The sequence below is a fragment of the Silene latifolia genome, chromosome 10 (genome assembly GCF_048544455.1).
Source record: "Silene latifolia isolate original U9 population chromosome 10, ASM4854445v1, whole genome shotgun sequence".
Classification (NCBI taxonomy): Eukaryota; Viridiplantae; Streptophyta; class Magnoliopsida; order Caryophyllales; family Caryophyllaceae; genus Silene; species Silene latifolia.
The window spans coordinates 25,558,895-25,578,922 of NC_133535.1; the positions used below are offsets into that span (position 1 = coordinate 25,558,895).

Below are 20,028 nucleotides of genomic sequence, written 5' to 3' on the forward strand. Positions count from 1 at the left end.
CGGTAATTGAGACAACAGAAGTATCTACCTTACTATACTAACTAGTGTTCAAGCCCGGGCGCTGCCCGGGTTATATCCTAACAATGGATTCTGAATTTGTGTCATGAGTTTGTTAGTTATAAAGGTATTTTATACCGATTATTTACCAGTATTTTGGTCACTTTGTATAAATATTAAAGACAACAATTGATTCATTGTACATTTAAAACAAAACCATTTAGCATGATCGAACATGTGACCCGACCTAATAAACTTGAGCTAAAACGGAATTAATTCGCTTAATTGTAGTTTACACAGCGTTATCCGAGAGATGACTTTGTAGTTTGTCCATTGTGACTCTTACCAAACAATTTTGACCTCGCCTATGAAAATCATTATCACATCGTGTTTTAACTTTTACCAAACCAAGGTGTGTATTTTCAAAGCTCATGCTTAATGATTGGATTTTGTCTCGTCAATTTTAATGTAGTTCTTGGTTACCGTTTATGACCTGATCTGACATCTATACTTTTCTTTCGTTAAAACTTCACAAACCTACCCACATAATACATGTTTACAAATTAGAGTTAGTCAAAATTTGACCCGCCCGACCCGTTTTTAGGGTAAAAAATCCATAAATCTTGACCCATGACCCGAAATGACCCACTATTTTAGGGTCGAAATCCGACCGACCCGTCGGGTCAAAGATAAATTAAGAATATTAATATTTTTATATTATATTTGAAATAATAAATATAAAAATTATTACTTTAATATTTTTAATTAAAAAATTAATTTAAAATCAATTATATATAACTTTCATATCATTAAAATAATAAAATAATTATTAAAATAAATATTAAAAATAATTTAATTTAAAAAGTACGTTTTTTCGGTTGAAAAATGATAAAATAAAAGACGCCATAAACTATTCTCTCACCCGTATTTTGATCCTAACCCGACCCGAGACCTGTATTTCACCTGAACCGTATTCGGCCCAACCCGTATTCTGATCCAATCCGTATGACCTGACCCGTTTGACAGGTCTAACACAAATGATAGTCGTAGTATAATACCATGTTCTCGGGTAATAAGTAGATTATACAACATGTTGTATGCAGTTGTATGATGCAGAATCCGAGTTATGTACTAAAGTTTTCGAGTTTTATTTAGAAGAATTTGAGCTATGCTGTAAAGTTTTTGAACTCACACACTTAAACAAAAAAAATAAACTCTTACAAAACTCAGAAAGATTACACATAAGCTCATATTAATGTATACTAGTTTGAATGCCCGTGCGTTGCAACGGGGTAATTAGCTTATTTATAATGCAAAAAAAACGTTATAAGCGTTTAATGTTTACATTATATGTCTAATGATTTGTTTACATATTATTAAAATATCTCTTTCAAAAAAAAAAAAAAAAGATTAATATATATGTGAGTTAATTCTTATTTATAATCATATAATCACCCTAACTTATACTAATCTTTCGATGTGGGACAATTCTACTATTTATAAGTAATATATTCACAAAAATTGGATTTTTTTTCTGATGTGGGACAATTCTAATATTTATACGTAATATATATTTATCAAACCTGCATTATTTTTCAATATGGGACAAATAACCTAATTATCACTTTCGCGAGAAGCGCGAATTACACCATCTTTTTTGCACTTAGTTCGACATCCAACCAGATCTCGAATACCGAATACAGACAATTGCTACTCATTATATCTAATAGTTATATTTAAATTTAATAATATGATCAAGTACTCTCCATTAATATTTGTACGTTGTTTTTCTTCAGAAAAAATTTAACATAATTGAGATACGGAAATTTCCCGTGGTACCCCTTAATTTTGTTAGATTTTCCATGTTACCCCTACTTTTAAAAATCTGCCTATGGTACCCTTGAGGTTCCATTTTTTTGCCCATGGTACCCCCTAATGTAAAGGTTGTTAAATGGACGTTAAGTTTGCTGGCGTGACAATAAAATAACAATTAAGAAATAATACCCCTTTTATTGTTTTATTGGTACATATATCTCTCTTTTAAATGCAAATTTAATTAACTATATCATTATAATATTGGAAATTTCTCATGGTAACCTTGAACTTTAATAGATTACACATGCTACCATGGACGTTTGTTTTCTATTTTTTTTACCATAATTAAAATATGTGCAAATGATAAGAATCTATACTCTAATGATAGAATATTTTTTAACACAATTCTAATTATATTATTTAAATATAGTATATTTACCACAGATACATTAATTTTCAATATGGGACATATAAAATCTATAGGTAGAAAATATAATGATATAAACTTTTAAGAGCTCTCCAAGACAATACTCAAGCGACTCAAAAGATTTTGGTTTGATGTCTAAGTTCCAGGGATGCTCATAGAATCACCCACCTTATGCTATATTTCGATGTGGGAAAATTATATTTTTTATATGTAGTATATTTATTACACCTATATTATTTTTTAATGTGGGAGATATAACATACTAAGAAATACACCATCTTTAATATGTGCAAATTATATGAAATCTATATATACTTTAATGATAGCATTTCTTACCATGAATCTAATAATATTATTTTCATAATTTTATTACCGACATTGTTTTGTCAAATGAAATTTAAAAGTTTTTATATAAAAATTAGAAACATCACTTGAATATAAAATAAGAAATATATAGTATATATTATAAAAACTAAAAGATTTGCCAAACATTAACTTAGGTTAGAAATCATTATTGTAGAGACAATAATACAAACTCTTTTAAGAGTTATTCTGACAATACTTAAGGGAATCAAAAGATTTTGGTTATGACTTCTATTTATAATCATAAGATCACCATGTCTTATGGTAATCTTCCGATGTGGGACAATTCTAATATTTATACATAGTATATTCACCACACTTACGTTACTTTTCAATGTAGAACAAATAACATACCAAGTACACCATTTTTTTTCACCTACTTTGACATCAAACCGATTTAATAATGAAAAAATACAATACAATACAATATACACTCTAATGATAGCATTTTTTTTGTCACAATCTAATTATATAATTTTCATACGATACTTTTTTTTAAATGAAATATAAAGTTTTTATATCAAAATTATAAACATCACTTTAATATAATATAGAAAATGTATATATATGACAAATTTCTATTATTTATACATAATATATTCACAACGCCTACATTATTTTTCAATGTGGGACATATAACATACTAAAAAGTTTATATCTTTTATATCAAAAAATTTTGGATTAATACCTAAGTTTCAAGGATGCCTCCTATTTATATTTATAGAATCACCCTACCGTATACTATTATTTCAATGTGAGATACATAATTTAGTTATTTAGACGTAGTATGTTCATAATGCCTACATTATTTTTCAATGTGAAATATATAACATACCAAGAAATACATGTCTCTTCTTAAAAAAACCACTATTGTATACATATTATTTTTCTTTGAAGGTAAAACCACTTAGTCTCGATCATTAGATATGGATCTCTACATCGTACATATAACGACTCATTAACGCTCTATTACTACATTCAGAAGACAACGATTAGTAAAATCTTTAGTTTTGTATTGTGTCAGGACTCTCAGGAGACTACCATTAGTAAAACCTTTAGTTATTTTTTGATTTTCTTGTTCATGTTCTTAACTCTTTCCCGGGTAGTTCCCAACGATTTCCACTTTATTTTTTTATTTCATATCGTAGATAATGATATAAAATCTTAAGAGCTCTTTAAAACAATATTTATGAGACTCAACAAATTTTGGGTGGATACATAAGTTTCAAATATGCATCCTATTTATAATCATAGGATCACATCACCTTATACTAATCTTTCGATGTGGGACAATTCTACTATTTATATGTAGTATATTTACCACACCTACTTATTTTTCAATTTCATGTTCTTAACTCTTTCCCGGGTAGTTCCCAATGATTTCCACTTTATTTTTTTATATCATATCGTAGATAATGATAGAAAATCTTAAGAGCTCTTTAAAACAATATTTATGAGACTCAACAAATTTTGGGTGGATACATAAGTTCCAAATATGCATCCTATTTATAATCATAGGATCACATCACCTTATACTAATCTTTCGATGTGGGACAATTCTACTATTTATATGTAGTATATTTACCACACCTACTTATTTTTCAATGTGGGACAAAACATACTAAAAAGTACACAATTTTACGTATTAAGAAGTACACCATCTTTAATATGTGCAAATAATATGAAATTTATACTCTAATGATAGCATTTTTTAACACAAAGCTAATTATATTATTTTCATAATTTTTTTAACGATATTTTTTTGCCAAATGAAATGTAAAACTTTGATATAAAAATTGGAAATATCACTTGAATATAATTTAGGAAATATACATATTATAATAATTAAAAGATTTTCCACTTTATTTTTTACACCAAAAATTATACTTTCCTAAATTGATTTTTGATGATGTGGACGCTCTCAGATCGCTCGAAAAAACTCTCTTTTATATATATATATAGATGGTTGTACAATGCTTATTATACAACTGGTTGTATAATATTATTTGTGGTTCTCGGGATAAATCTAGCAAAATAGACATTCGACATTATTGCAAGAAAGAAAAAAAGAAAGGCAATGGAGCAAAAACGGTTTATTATATTTGGATTTTACCCTATTATATTTTAAAACTAAATAATAGTAGTAGTTTCTTACTACCATGCCAACTCTTCAAGCAAAAGTTGGTAATTTCCATGCAATTTGGTTTCATATGGTATTCGTAGGATCGGACTCTCGAAACTACACATGCTGATTTGGATATAAAAATCTCCACTTCATTTTTGCTATTGCTCATAACAGGTAATTGCTCATCTTGAAGAAAGATTAAGTTAGTCAAGAGCCCTTATATTATTAGTGTATCAACGTTTATGTTTAATCTTGTATGAATATCCATATAAAAAAACATAGAAAAAATGGGTACATCATATATTCCGGTGAAGGATAATGGTCTTAACCCCCTTTAGGACATACAGAGTATCACTCGTGGTTTTATGGCCCCAAAGATCAATGAAAACATGAAGAATTAGTGAGATGTAAATTAAAACAGAACAATAAGTACTTAGCAATCAAGAGCTACATCTATATATTGCATACATACATAATAACGTATATGATATACAAAGTTTTTAAATTAGCGTAAACATTATATGAACATGAAAAATATGGAGTGAGAAATATAAACTCATGGTATAGGAGGTATAATGAGGCTTATATAGGAATATCCGTCATGGTAGTGGAGGTATAATGAGGCTTATATAGGAATATGAGGACTGAGGAGTAGGACTGAGGAGTGAGGAGTCCTATATTCATTAATACATCTAGAGTTGAATCAATATTTAAATTAGATATTTATCTTTTTATATATTTTTTTTACCGATTTAAGTAGATAACTTTCCAATAATTTACAATTAAGTACTAAATATATTTATCTTTCCAATAGTTTACAATTAAGTACTAATATATTTATCTTATTTCAAAAGTAATAGCCAATAAAATCGCTCCAAAGCAATAGTCAATCAAATCGCTTCAAAAGTTCCTCTTTTAAGTATATATATTGATATTGATTGATTGATTGATTGATTGAGGAAGGTAAATCTCAACAGATACCCAACCTGAAGAAATACACGCTCTTGTCATATCGTGCGAGAGCATAATACCTGAACCTAATCAGCATCATCACAAGTCTTGCTTTAAGTTCAGACCCCTCACAACTAACTCTTATTTTATTTTTGCCTTATTTAAATTGTTTTATTTTTGCCTTATTTAAATTGGTTGTGAGCGCGGTCTTAACTTAGGACAATCTTAAATCAAGAATTTATGCTCTGAGAAAGTATAGTTCCAACTTCCAAGTATATGTATCTAACATAAATTGGTTGTGAGCGCGGTCTTAACTTAGGACAATCTTAAATCAAGAATTTATGCTCTGAGAAAGTATAGTTCCAACTTCCAAGTATATGTATCTAACATAAATATTTTGCATATATAGCAATCAACATTCCGTTTGAGTTTAAGAGAAGTAATGCAATGTGTAGAACAAACGGAGTGAATGTGTAAAAATGAAGCTTACACAGATGGAATCTAACATCAAATATGTTATAAGACATGCATTTACATCTCGAATATTCATACTCTAGTGACAACAAACGGCAGAAGAATTAGCTTCTGTGATTACCAAACCTACTGCACAAGCCTCATCACACCAAAAAGGAAATAAAGGTTATTCTACTACCTGTTATACTAATGGATCCCTTCATATTTCAAGGACAAGTCATGTATAAACCTAGATTAGAAGCACAATACATATACTCAGAATCTACAGCACATCACTGAATGGACCCATCCTCGTTGCTTACGATTCCTGTGTTCCGCTTTTGCCATCCTCACTGGACTGCTGTTCCACTCTGCCTGCAACCTGTCCACACCATCAAACCAAGGTCATCTTAGACTTTAGTATGAAATGCTGGTGACACAAACGCTACCTACATTTCTGATTTCACATATAGGTGCATAACTTCCTCATTCCTGTCATTCGGCCTTGTGCAGATCTAAATTAGGATTTTATAATGGTTTGTATCAGGCAGTCAGGCTATTGAGTTCTGGAACACTCTAGTCTTACGAAAGGATCAACTATACCAAATGCCAAACTATTGGTTACTCCCCAAATGATTAGACCTGTCAAAAGGTTCATCTAGGTATGGGCCAGGTCAGTTTTGGACATCGGTGGTCAAGGATCGGTTAACTCCATCCTTTCGGGTAACTAATAAATGAAAAAGCTATCACAGAGAGGATGAATTACACTGGGAAAGCAAAGGAGCGAGTACTGCCAGCACTGCTTTCTGATCGAAGGGAGATGTTGCCAGTATGTGCAAATGGACCCATGTAAGTTATAGCTGCAGGAGGTGCCATAACAGCAGAGAAGCTAGTTTCCCCATGAACCCGATTTTCTGTCCCGGAATCTGTTGATGGTTCCCCGTCAATCCTCGACATTGATTGAGCCTCTGGTGGTTTTTCAATTGTCTCAGTTTCTTCTGAAATCTTCTCTTCTTCCTTTTCTTTAGGAGTTGTGGAGTTGAAGTCCAAAACAATGCTTCCTGACTCTACCTTACTATTGTAGGAAAAGACATTGGCAAGACCACTATCCGATGATTCTTCCAAGGCAGAGACGTCGGGAGATAAAGATGAAGTTGTCTCCTCATATACACTCTGCTTCATAGGCAAAATATTGTTCCTCAGCTTCAGTTCAAGATTATACCTTTGGAGCTCGTAAATAAATATAGAAACACTTACACGAGAAGGTCTGACAGGTGAAACAAACTCGTTAAGCCTATAACTAAATGAGAAAAACGGGAGGATTCGAGTTGGCCTCACATGTAAGACCGTCTTACGCAAGACTCACTACGAAGATATCACATTTATAGCACGGAAATTTGAAGAAACATAAGAGAAGAAACCTCATTGGATGCAATTGAAGGGGCATCGGTTTCAGTAATGGACACCATTGTGGACGAATCCCGAGTCTGCTCTGAAGAAAATGCATATTTGCCATTCTCCTCAGGGAAAACTTGCTCATTTCTCTCCGTGCTATGATAATTTGAATCATCTTTCTCATCTAATTGAGACTCACTTGAACTCAAAACCTCTTTACCATTGTCAACCACATTCTCTGTAGTTTCCATGCTAAAACTAGACTGTTCCTTGCTCGAATTGAGATGAGGTTCATCCATATTGGTTAAATCATCAATCCCACATTCACGATCTTGTATACTGTCAGAACCCCGAGGCCATTTTCTAGAAGAAACATCATTCTCTAGGTTATTCTCAGGCCTCGATTTCAGGCCTTCCGTAAATGTTGTCTTTAAATGTTCATCTTCATTAATGTCACCAACAAGCCCTAGGAAAGTAGGTGTATTGTCCTCCCCATGCTTGACTCTGCTTTTAATTGATACCTTGTCGTGCACAGGCATCCCCTCATCAATTCCAATGTCTTTGACAATGTGACAAGTGCTCTCTTTGTAGCAAACCATCAAATCGGGTAAATCACACACGGCAACTGTTTTATCAGTAAAATGTTCAGTGTCCTTCCTAGTTATAACTTCATCGCCATTTGAGTCAGCAGGGTTTGAGCGACTTAATATCTGAGAATGATTAAGTATGGCTTCTTCCCATGAGACATCACTACTGTCCAAGTGGAATGTTAACGAGTCAGCATTTGTTTCTAAACTTTTAATATCATACCCATTCAGATTACTCTTAACAGGACCACTAGTAGCTTCAACTTCGTCATCAGAATCGAACGGATTATATGATTTCCGTGGAGGACTTTGAATGCCTAAAACATGATCCTTTTCTGTCAAAAGCATTGAACCTTTAACTCATCAACATATCAATCTAGCAGAATATAAGGTACTAAATCTGTCTTATTTAAGAGTGGACGTAATACATGAAGCGTATCAAGCAGTTAATTTTGTTAACTTTATCAATCTACAGAATGAACAACATTCCGACTGAAGTGTTTCCTGATCAGTATTGAGGCATGATGACGTCCATATATCCATTTACCGGATCCATGCTCTGGCTTTAGGGGTCTCATGATACCCGAGTAATAATCTTTGGTCGTTTGCCCCATTGTTGTACGAAAAAGATTTCAAATACTGTATATAAAATTACTTTTTAGTAGGAGAACGTAGACATTTTTTTGGATCTGCCACTTATACATTTAAGATTTACGTAACACTTGGAAGTAATGACTGTCGTGTGCATATGACAGAACAGATCCAGCCAAAAATAGCTACAATCATTGATTGCGCATGTACATAGCAAATCCGACTAAGATTCGAAAGAAATTCAATAGTAATAGAAAAAAAAGAAAAAAAGTTAAGTCTGCATTATTACCTAATTTCATTTTTGAAAGTCCAGTGTACGACGTGCAGTTGCAAAACACAATAACCTGAATCAAGTCAATCAAATGCAAACCGACCCATTCTCCAATAACCTTGTAAACCTAAGAGCGCAATTGCGGCAAAAGTTGAACATCAAATAAATGACCATATGAATCAACTATAGAACTAGAGTATCCAATAAGTGAAGCAAAATTGGCATTTGATAGCAATTGTGGAAAAGACAAGGAAATTGGGATCATACTACTCCGTATTAAACAAGACGTATCAAATAAGTGAAGCAAAATTGGGATCACATTAACATTTTGACTATTTAAGCTAATTAAAACAACTGCCTATGAATCAATTATAGTACTACAGTAGAGTATCTGACATTATTAGTGGTTGTAAATTTTGTTAAGACGATTTTGTTAGGGAGTCTGGTCCGTACAATATATAGTAGAAGAGTAAGTTTAGTAATGCACCATTTTAAATCAAAAGTAGTAAAGTTACTAAAGTACAATTGAAAGAGCAAAAAAGACAAAAAGTTGAGACCTAGAAAAGTTGTCAAGGATCCTTTTATTCCTCCCAATATAATTAAACAATTTGTCTTGCTGAAGACGGGTCGGAGCAAGTGACGGATAATGCCACTCACAAAACGAATAGGGGGGGCAAGGTGGGGGCACCCCCATGTGCTTCCCTCTCTCCTTTATTTGGGTCATTTGTGAGGGAAAATGGTATCCGTCACTCCAAAGTGACGGATACGTGCCGTCACAAATGAGATTTTGTGATAATTAAAACAAAGATTAAAACTTTACAAAAGTCAGCCCCTCTTCTTCCCCTCAACAATCTCATTCCCACTACCAAATTTGTTAGCTTCCTCTACCCAGATCTATTTTTCCCTTTAAATCATTACATCATTGTTATTATTTAATTATTTTCTTAATTATAAAAAACGCAATTATTATTAAGCTCAAAGAAATTAGTGGGGAGCCGATATATTATCAGGGTTCCCACCTTTAGCAATAGCAAAGCTAATTCTAAAATGGGATTTTGGAGATGCGGGAATTATATTATAAAGTGATCTGATTCAGAATTTTGAATAAGATCCAAAATCCATGATCCAATAAACAACAAAAACAAAAACATGTCTTGAATAAACAACAAAAAAGAAGAAGAGAAACAAGTGACAATTTTTACCTGATCAGAAAAAAACAGAAGTTGGAGCGGAGCGGAGCTGCTGCTATTTCTTGTATGTATTATTGAAGAACTGGAAATCAAAACAAAAACCCTGAATTTGGAAGAAACAAATCAAAAATAATAATCACGGATTGATTGATTAAAAATAAAGTGATGATGAGAAATTGGAGATGAAAACAAAAAGTAAGAGAAAAACAAAATAAAGTAGTGAGAGACCTGTTGATGTTGAGCCTCCGTCAGAAAACAGCAAACTTGTTTTCTTTCTATAAATTATTACTTAATTCATTCTCAACTCAAACTTCAACTCAACTCTTTAATTCCCTCTAACAAAGTCAAACCCTCTTTCTCTCTCTATATCTCTAGCTGCTAAGATGGATTGCAAATAATGGAATGCTGAAAATATTGAAAAAATTGGCAAGATAGAAAAAGATGAAAAAAAAAAAAACAAAGATAATTACAGTTCGTAATAATAATAATAATAAAAATAAAATAATAATGATAATAAATGATGATAGTTAAGGCGCAATAAATACACTGATTTCACACCAATTCACCAACTTCCCTTTTTCATTAAGGAGTATTTATTAAGCAGCTGCAACCTGGCACAGTATTTTTAGGTAAAATAGTAATTTAGAGGTTAAAAATGGCTCATCATGAAAACAGTAAAAAAAAAATTGTTCTTTAATTGAATGGTAACACTTCACACATCATATATTTTGTGGGATGTTGATTGAGAATAAATCCATAACTTATCATACACAAGAGAGTAACCTATTACCCCGTCTAACACTACGCAAAACCGTAGTTAACACCCACGAGCCTTGTATTAAAAATTATATACCAATAAAATGCTAATTAATAGAGGGTGTACGCCCGAATATCCTTTTCTTTCTTTCTCATTATCACCTTCATCAAATTCATAATTTCAATTAAAAAAATCAACAGTGAAATACTAACTTTTGGGGGTTTGATTTCTTGGCTTTGAATAGATAATAGATAAAGCAAGCTCCAAGTTCCTCCATTGATGGTTTTTGATCGTTGTTTCTCCGTTTTCTCTGGGATTTCTATCTCCTCAAAACATACTTGCTCAAATTTTTCAGTTTATTCCTTTATAATATGAGATTATTTTCAATGTCTGATGAATTTGAGAGTTCTCTCTTATTGGAGCTCGTCATCAGGTCGACCTATCACCAGGGGCGAACCCAGGATTAAAAATTTGGGGTAGCGAAAATATCAAGTGACTTTTTAGTAAAAATGAAAGTCGTGAAAAAATGTTCTAAACGGTCGATACTAACTTAAACTCATTTTTTAAGCACAAATTCTCATTTGTGACGGCGATATCCGTCACAAGCTTGTGACAGATACCGTTTTCTCTCACAAATGACCCATGAGAGGTGAGTGGGGAAGCACATAGGCGGTCTTTTGCTTCACCTCGTCCCCTCTCCCCCGCTTTTTGTGAGTCATAGTTTCGCGAATTTAATAACCCGTCATGCTAAAACTAAACTGTTTTTAAGTCACAATTTACCTTTATTTTATTTTTCGACTATAATTTTAATTATATAGTTTTGTGATAAAAAAAATGATTAACCATTGCTCCGTAATGTTTTAAGATTTTCACATTATGGTTCGACAACTTATCTTCATTTTACACGATTTAGAAAAATTTAACCATTATAACAAATATAAATATTAGGTAAAATTGGAAAAATAGTCCATACTCCCTAGTACACAATGTAATGGAGATAATCAATTTGAAAAATTGCAATATATAACAAAGTAACTAGGGAGTATGAAATTTCTTCAAAAAAAAAAAAAAGTTAAGAACTAATTATTGATATGCTACCTAAAGTTGGGATCTTAATGTAATCTTATCTTTATTAATTCAGAAGACAATACTCAACCCAGGGCGTGCCACGTCATTAATTCAACCTATTTTTTTTTGGAAATTCATGATATGGTGGGACCCGTTAGTGTGCAATGTTTTTATTTTTTCAGAATTCTGGCTATACAAACATACGACAAATTCCGTCTCAGAACAAATATAATGAAAAAATATTATACATTCAGAATAAATGAAATTAATGGATATAAGCGAAATAAATTAAAAATCGGAATAAATAAAACTAATTACAAATAAACGAATTACGTCACTTTTAAAAAAAAAATAATAATAAAATTACATATTTACGAGAAGGAATTACATTTAATTACGGGATTGAATTACATATAATGCGAATACATTACATGCATAATTTGTGACTCAGATATGCGTACTTTTATTACGACTACTAATGTAGTGTATCATGAAATTTTTCAATTTTTAGAATAAGTTGCATATGTTAAAGTTGATTATTAAATTATATTTCTTTTATCCGGATGTAAAGTTTTTATGTATGCAATGTTTTTTTTACAAGAGTAGATTACATTATTTCCTCATAAACCAGTGCATGTGAACACGTATTTGTAACAAATTTAAACATTACTTTTGTAGATCGTTGATTTAGACCAACTAGATAAGTACAATAGAAATGCAAAAATAAAATAAAATATACATCCAAACACATTAATACCGGCCCAAATACATACCCGTGGAATTTTGCACGAGTTTAAAACTAGTTTATTTTAGAGCAAAGAGAAAAAAACAACAACATTATGAATGAACCAAGTCTCGAACCCGGAATCTACTGGTCAGAGTATAATTGTTTTACCGCTGAACCATATCACGTTTGCTGCGTAGTTAATGCCTTCAATTGTTCTTATTCTGTACAGTCGGATATGGGGTAGCAAAATACCAGCATTTAAATTGATTTTTTTTACTTTGGGGTAGCGGCTGCTACCCCTTACTACCTACTAGGTTCGCCCCTGCCTATCACATAATGGTAGCCGTTGGCTGAGTATGACAGTGTCTAGGAGTGGATTGTTGGAGATCTGAAAATTAGAGAGTATTACAGATTGTTATGAATTGAAATTTTGTTTTGAGGAGAGAATTAATTTGCTGAGTTCATAATGGTGACAAGTTTAAAAGACATTGTCGTTTTATTTGTTTTTGTTAAGCACGCTTCCTTTTGAAAACTTGTAGAACTTCCTAAATGTGCAATGACTTGGGTATAGGGATGATTAGGCAATAGACTATTTTACCCCTCTGTTTACTGCCAAATAATTAAGTTGTATTTCCTCCATTTAACTTCCACATAAATAAGCTCTTAAAAGCCCAAGTTTCTACAAGGATGATTTCATTTGTGTATCAACCCAATTCATAATTCTTCATACTTGGACTTGTCATTTCCATAATATCCTACCATGATCCATCTTACTTTCACACTTAGCCTTGATTCTAGTTACTTGCAAATTTGTTAGAAATAAGCTCCTAAAAACCTAAGTTCCTACAAAATATGACAAATCATGCAAAGACAACTAGAATACAATATTAGCTCATAAAATCACTAAGGTTAGTGCAATAATCAAATATATTAGAGCTAAAATAAGGAGATAAAGTCTATATAAAATAGACTTATCATTAACTTATAGTTAATGCGTATTTTTTTTATTGTAGTTTTTTTTTGAGTTAATTAAGTTTAAAGCTAATGGAATATGGATGGATTTTTAAAGGGATAAATGAATTAAATTAATGCAATATAATAATAAATTGATAATCTATGTCATATTAGTTTGCCAAGTCACATTGTACGTGGCTTTTTTTCATCTCATGTGGCATTGTCTGTGACACCCCCATACTCCAAGTGCCTTACCAGGACCACTTAGGTATAAGGACGTCACCATTTCGGTTTCCCGAGGCAATGATAATCATAAGACAATAACGAAACATGCTTAAAAGTAAATAATGTTTAACGTGATTACATGCTGTGGACGTGGCCACCTACACGCCAAGCCAGTCTGTTGGACGTATAGCGGTTTTTTGAAAGCCACGCTCGGCGGCGTAAAAATGCTTTCGACCGGATCGTTTTAGATCGGTCGGTTTTGTCTTGGTAAGGGTCTCGAAACGATTAGAGATGTTCGGAGTCGCCACCAAGCATTTGTGGGATGCTTGGAACCCGTTCGAATCCACTTTATACCTCGGTCAAACGAAGCACAAAGCAGGGTTTGACATAGGTACTAAAGATAAGGAATCGTCCCTCTTTAGCATCCTATCTCTAGAATGACTCTTGTACGCCCTGGAGAAGGTCGTCCACTATCCAAAGTTTCTGAGTAAGAGGTGAAGGTACGTATTGGAAAGCCCTTTAATCAGACACCCAATCCCGCCCGCGGTAGCGGCCTCTACTGATCGATCTTGGTTGGTTGAATGCAAAAGTTGATAAAACAGTTTAAATGCATGAATGCGCATCCAATAATTTAAACCTAACATGTGAGAGCTTTCTAAGTCGGTTGGTTTAATCCAAGTATCAAGTATAAGATGTCGAGTTGGATTTATGGTTGATTCGCATGCAATACGGAAATTAAACATCCATTTACCGTATTAGGTTTATGGTGCATAATGTGATCCATTTGTCTTAGTAAGGCATTTTGCAAATATGATTTTGAATAATCAAATAGTCATCTGATCCGTCCTATATCCGGGCTAACCGGAGTCGGGATCGTCCTAGACTAAAACTGGAAAGGGAACAGGCCCTGTACCAGACGGCTATATGAGGCGCGAGCCAGCCGGCGGTACAAGGGGCATCTCCCTTGTTTTGAAAATGAGAATCGAAAGGCCTGTTTTAGGCGCGGGTCAACCCACGGTTGTATGCCGTATTCTGACCATTTTGAAAACGTTGTAAAACGGGTTGAGAAATGGGTATTTGAACCCGATTTGGTTTGAAAGGGTCGTTTAGACCGCATTTGTTGATTTGAAGAACTAGACTCGAATAATCATCATTATTTTGATAATATTCGGTGTCGGGTTCGACTTGACAAACTTGATATGAATAGTTTTGAAAATGATTATGAACTAATTGTTTTAAGTTCATTTGAATATCATTAGTCGATACTCATCATTGTACCCGGGTTGACATCCGGCATGGTATGTAGAACCAAGGATGACTTTGTGTTGGTGACTAATATGTTTATTTTGAAAATGAAGAGAAATGATGAAAGGCTTTAAAATACCTCCCAAATGTAAAGAAATGAAATAAAATGTTTTAAAATACCTTTTAAATGTCATTAACCAAATATTATCACCGAAACACAGATTTAACCGCCATGGTATGAGGAACCAAGGGTGAAAAAGGTTTTATAGTTAAAGCAAATAAAATAAAAAGATTCGGAAATATTTGAAATGGTAAAAACCGATTACAAATTTGAAGATGAATTAAAGGGGAAAGACGAGAACAAACACGGTTGATCTCTGACCTGGACACCCCCATTTAGGCGCGGGTAAGCCTGCAACCTAAGGGGCTTCTGTCTCAGTTCAAAAATCGGTTTTGGCCCGTTTATCCCATGTTTTGGTTCATGTTATGCACGTTTTAGCATGATAGTCATGAAACAAATGAAAACATGATAAAAAGAGGATTTTTACACCCTCATACTTACATGTTTGGTTATGGCGAGTGACCGACGTAAGTGTAACAACTCGTTTAGTCGGAAAAGACTCGGTTTAAAACCGTTTTGGTAAGTAAAAAAAAGAGTGTTTTGAGATTAGTGACGGTGTAGTGGTCGAAGTGGTCGGTCAAGTGATTTAATGCACGATGACGGTACCAAACAATGTGTAAGACTTATATTTACGATCATTAGGTCGTAAATACGCATCGGATTGTGACTTAAGAAGTCGAGTCGAGAATTTTAAGGGAGAAAAGAAGGGGCGGACACTCGCGTAAGTCTCAAATGGGGGGCATTTGAGGAGTATTTATAGGGAAATGAGTGGTTGTGTGAGTTTTGAGCGACGTGGCCACCTGGGCTGCTCAAAGAGGCGCGAGCCACATCACGGTTCTTTGACGTGTCTTGTCGCTTTCACACAAGAGCAATCATGATTTGTTCTATCCTAGGTTTTGTAGTCACATGTTTGGTACTTGACCATTCATGAATCCGGGAAAACTTAAGGTAGAAGGTTTGAAATGTTTTTTTTTTGGTGGTTGACTCGGTTTGACTCGTTGTTGGAGTCGGGATTTGAATTTTTTAGTCGGTTTTTGGTCCGGTGTCGGTTTTGACTCTAGTTAGTGTCATTGCGACCCCGCCGTCGTGCATTAAATACTCCAGGTATTTTTGAAATGTTTTAAAATGTTTTATTTTCGAAATCGTTTTAAGTTTTCCGACGTAAAGTTGTACACAAACTGTCGATCAAACGCCACGATTCCAAAACATGTTATAGTCCGATAATCATCGGGTGTTTGTTAGAGTCTCAGCAGATACTGGGTATCTACAGAGCCCCCACTTTGACTGAGGCTTGGTGTAATATTACGGTTTTATGAGTCTCTAGGTACTCTATCGAGTGGGCCTTACTCTGTCGAGTAAGGGTGTTTTGCGATTTAAAATAGTTTCTGACCTGTTGGGTACTCGATCGAGTAGCCTTGGTACTCGATCGAGTAGGCGGCACTCGATCGAGTCGTCGATTACTCGATCGAGTAAGCCGGTTCTGACGGGGGTGATTTGTCGGGTTTTGTTAATAATGCGATTTAATATATAAACACTTCCGTCACTTTCATAATACACTTTTACAAACCTAATTACTTTCAAAAGAGATTGCAACCTACGTTCTTCGCACTCATCGCATTATTGACAAATCCCGGAGCTTGGAAGGCCGGAATTCGTCTTTCTTTACATCTTTGTGATCCTTGCGTCGAGGGTAAGATCTACGTACCGAATTTGTTGTATTTAATTAAGTTTCGTTAAACCCTAATTTTGGGAATTGGGGGATTTGTGTTAGTTTTGTGTGGTTTGTGATATATGTGATGTTATGTTAGGAGGAGGATTCGTAGAGGATGCTTTTTGATAACAGTTGTTGAGATCGTCTGACTGTATTGCATTCTAGGTAGGGTTTCCCTACTCAGTATTAGTCCCATAATGTGTTGGTGGTGATTTGTGATTGTTGATTGTTATCATACGAGTATTGCGACGGTTGTTGGTTTTGATTGCTGATTAGTAGTTGTGATTGTTTGTATCTGTCTGCGTTCTTCGGGGTGCGTCCCTGGCTGAGTGGAGTCACTTGCGGGAGTGGCTTCACGCCCATTATTCGCCTTCTGTGGAACCCGCCACAGAAGGGATGTGCACATTAATGGATTTGGGTTTATCGCTCGACGGAGATGAGCGGGGCTTAGGTGGGAACGGCTACGGTCCCCCACTGGCGGCGAGGAGTGACCTGTTGCGATAGGCACTCTGGCAGGGCTACACACTTTAGTGTGTAGTCAGTATTGTGGAGTTGGTGGTGGAGTTCGGAGTATATCTGTGACAATTGAGCTGTGTTATTTGTTGTGTTGTTGAATTGTATAAATTGTGTGATTAGTACTGACCCGTTTATTGTTTTAAAAACTGTGGTGATCCATTCGGGGATGGTGAGCAGTTGTTGAGCAGGTTTGATATGGTGCTTTTGGGCTAGCTCGGATGAGTCATCACTTGCAGTTAGAAGAGTCTTCTGCTGTTGTCAGACATTATGTTTAGTTTTTAGACATTTGGTTTTTGGAGAACATGTATTCATATTTTATCAGTTTGGTTTTCGGATTGTAATCTTTCACTTAACTTTATACTATTTAAACACTGTTTCGTTATTGTCTTATAATTATCATTGCCTCGGGGAACCGAGATGGTAACATCTTTATACCTGAGTGGTCCTGGTAAGACACTTGGAGTATGGGGGTGTTACAAAATGGTATCAGAGCGACGATCCTGAAACCTGTAAACAATGAATCTAATGAATATAGAGAGTCAATTAAAATGAACCCGGGGTAAAGGTTGTAGGAGCTAATGCAAAGGCTTGGGAGACGTCCTAAAGTCGCGAACCCGCCCTACAATTTTGAACCGGTCACATGGGGGGTATTGATGTGAACATTATTTGCGCACATTTAGTCCCCTAATTGAGCCTATTTTGCATACTATTATAACATTCTATGGCCATTTTATCCGTCAAAACCTTCCTATTTGCTTTTCTATCGCATTCTATATGTTTTGTAGGAAAGAAGAAAATAAGTCGGAAATTCCCGTCTTTCGTGCGTATTCGGAAGCTATTTGACGATATTTGATGGACTAATATGAGGAGGAAGCAAGAACTAAAGACCAAGCCTACAAGAATAAAATGGAAGTGAAGGAAAGGGAAGAATAGAAGAGAAAACGAGAACTGCAGTCCGACCCGTGCGGATTCTCTGGAATCCGGCCGTCCCCATTGTACAGAACCCGTGCGTCTTCACCTCAATCCGCCCGTCTTCTCCTTCACCAATCCGCCCGTCCCGACATCAATCCGCTCGGATTCCAACCCAGCACATTTTCGTCTTCTTCAAGCTTCAAAGAAAGAAGCCCTTCCTTCAAGAAATACCGGCTTCTCCCTGCTCTATCTAAAAAGTGTAATTACTAGTTTAGCCCTTAGTTAACCCTAATGCATCCACCTAATTTCTACTATAAATACCCTACTTGTAAATAACAAAGGGGGGGACTTTTTAATCAAGTCTTATTAGGGGATCTCTTATCAAGCTTTCTTAGATTAGATTAGGAGTAGATTAGCATAGATTGCTCTTTAATCTTTCTACAAATTACACATTAATCTTTCCTTTAATCATTGTTGAAGTTTATTTTTGGGTAATTGAAGATTATTGGGTTTATTGGGAGATTGACAACCTTCCATCAATCATCAAGTTCTTCTATTATTCTTTACATTATTGTTTTGGAATCCTCATAGGTATAATTCTCTTAATCCCTTTTTAATTATTGTTAATTACTTTCACTTGTTCATCATGTTTTACCTTGTTAATATGATTGATAACCTTGTTAACATGCTAAACTTGATAATGAATGAGTAGTTTATTAAGCTAGGACTAGTGGGTAATTAGGGGAAACCAACATGGGATTGATTAATGCTTAATTTAATATGTTCACATGATTAAATTATTTGCTTGTTGTGATGTCAACTTTATGCACATGTTATGTTTGATGAAATGCTAAGCCTATGAATCCTTGCATTTACAACCATCTCTTATCCACTCAACTTGACTTGTAAGATTTAAACCAACTCGAGTCTTGTTAGACCATGCATAGAAGTTGATTAGGAGGAAAGTAAGTCGACTTGTAGGTGTTGTACAATCTAATCGATTCGGCTCCGGGACCCAACCCTTCCTATGAACCGTAAGACATAAACCAACTCGGTTCCTTTACAACATTAATTGCTTGCAACTTTGTAAACATGTTTGTATGATCAAAACCATGAATCCCCTCTGACCCCATGACATCCTAGTGCTTTTAGTCAATTGTTTACATTTCTTAGTTCATTGTTTGCTCTACTTTGTTACTTTCATTAGTTTAGAATACAACTACAAACCCCATCAATTGTGACACTAGCATAAATTGAGATAGATAGACTTAGAACCCAAAGCACACCGTCCCATGGATCGACCTCGACTTACCACTAACTAGTAGTTTGTTGAGTATTATAAATGTGTTTGATTGGATGTGACCCGACGACATCACTCTCTATCAAAATGGCGCCGTTGCCGGGGACGGTGCTATGTGATTAAGTTCTTACTTGTTTGTCTATTTTGATTTTGCTTTCACCTTGAGGAACTTGTTCCTCAAGGATTGTTCTTACCGTTTTTGTGTAGTTTCCATGCTTGTAGTTGTTTCCTTGTCTTAGCTATGATGGCTCAAGACTTTACTTATGGAGTATATGTTGGATCTTCTGAGTATGACTATGGGTATGGGGAGTTTGAGAAGCAAGTCAA

The 20,028-nt window shown here is 34.4% G+C and overlaps 1 protein-coding gene across 8 annotated transcripts; it reads right to left on the bottom strand.

Moving 5' to 3' along the window:
* Positions 1-6,175: 6,175 nt before the first annotated feature.
* On the bottom strand, positions 6,176-13,254 carry LOC141605383 (uncharacterized). Of its 8 annotated transcripts, none has more exons than XM_074424115.1 (8): positions 13,044-13,254; positions 11,019-11,361; positions 10,394-10,856; positions 10,178-10,247; positions 8,994-9,102; positions 7,553-8,448; positions 6,898-7,304; positions 6,176-6,513 (listed from the first exon to the last, which is right to left on the bottom strand). In XM_074424115.1, the coding sequence occupies exons 5-8, from the start codon at positions 9,001-9,003 to the stop codon at positions 6,408-6,410; spliced, it is 1,419 nt and encodes a 472-aa protein (XP_074280216.1). In that variant the 5' UTR covers positions 9,004-9,102; positions 10,178-10,247; positions 10,394-10,856; positions 11,019-11,361; positions 13,044-13,254; the 3' UTR covers positions 6,176-6,407. The 8 variants fall into 8 exon arrangements, with proteins under 8 accessions (XP_074280216.1, XP_074280214.1, XP_074280212.1 ...); XM_074424113.1 differs by having other exon boundaries at positions 6,898-7,307; positions 10,178-10,268; positions 10,394-10,540; positions 11,135-11,361; positions 13,044-13,182; XM_074424111.1 differs by lacking the exon at positions 10,394-10,856 and having other exon boundaries at positions 11,135-11,361.
* Positions 13,255-20,028: the final 6,774 nt, after the last annotated feature.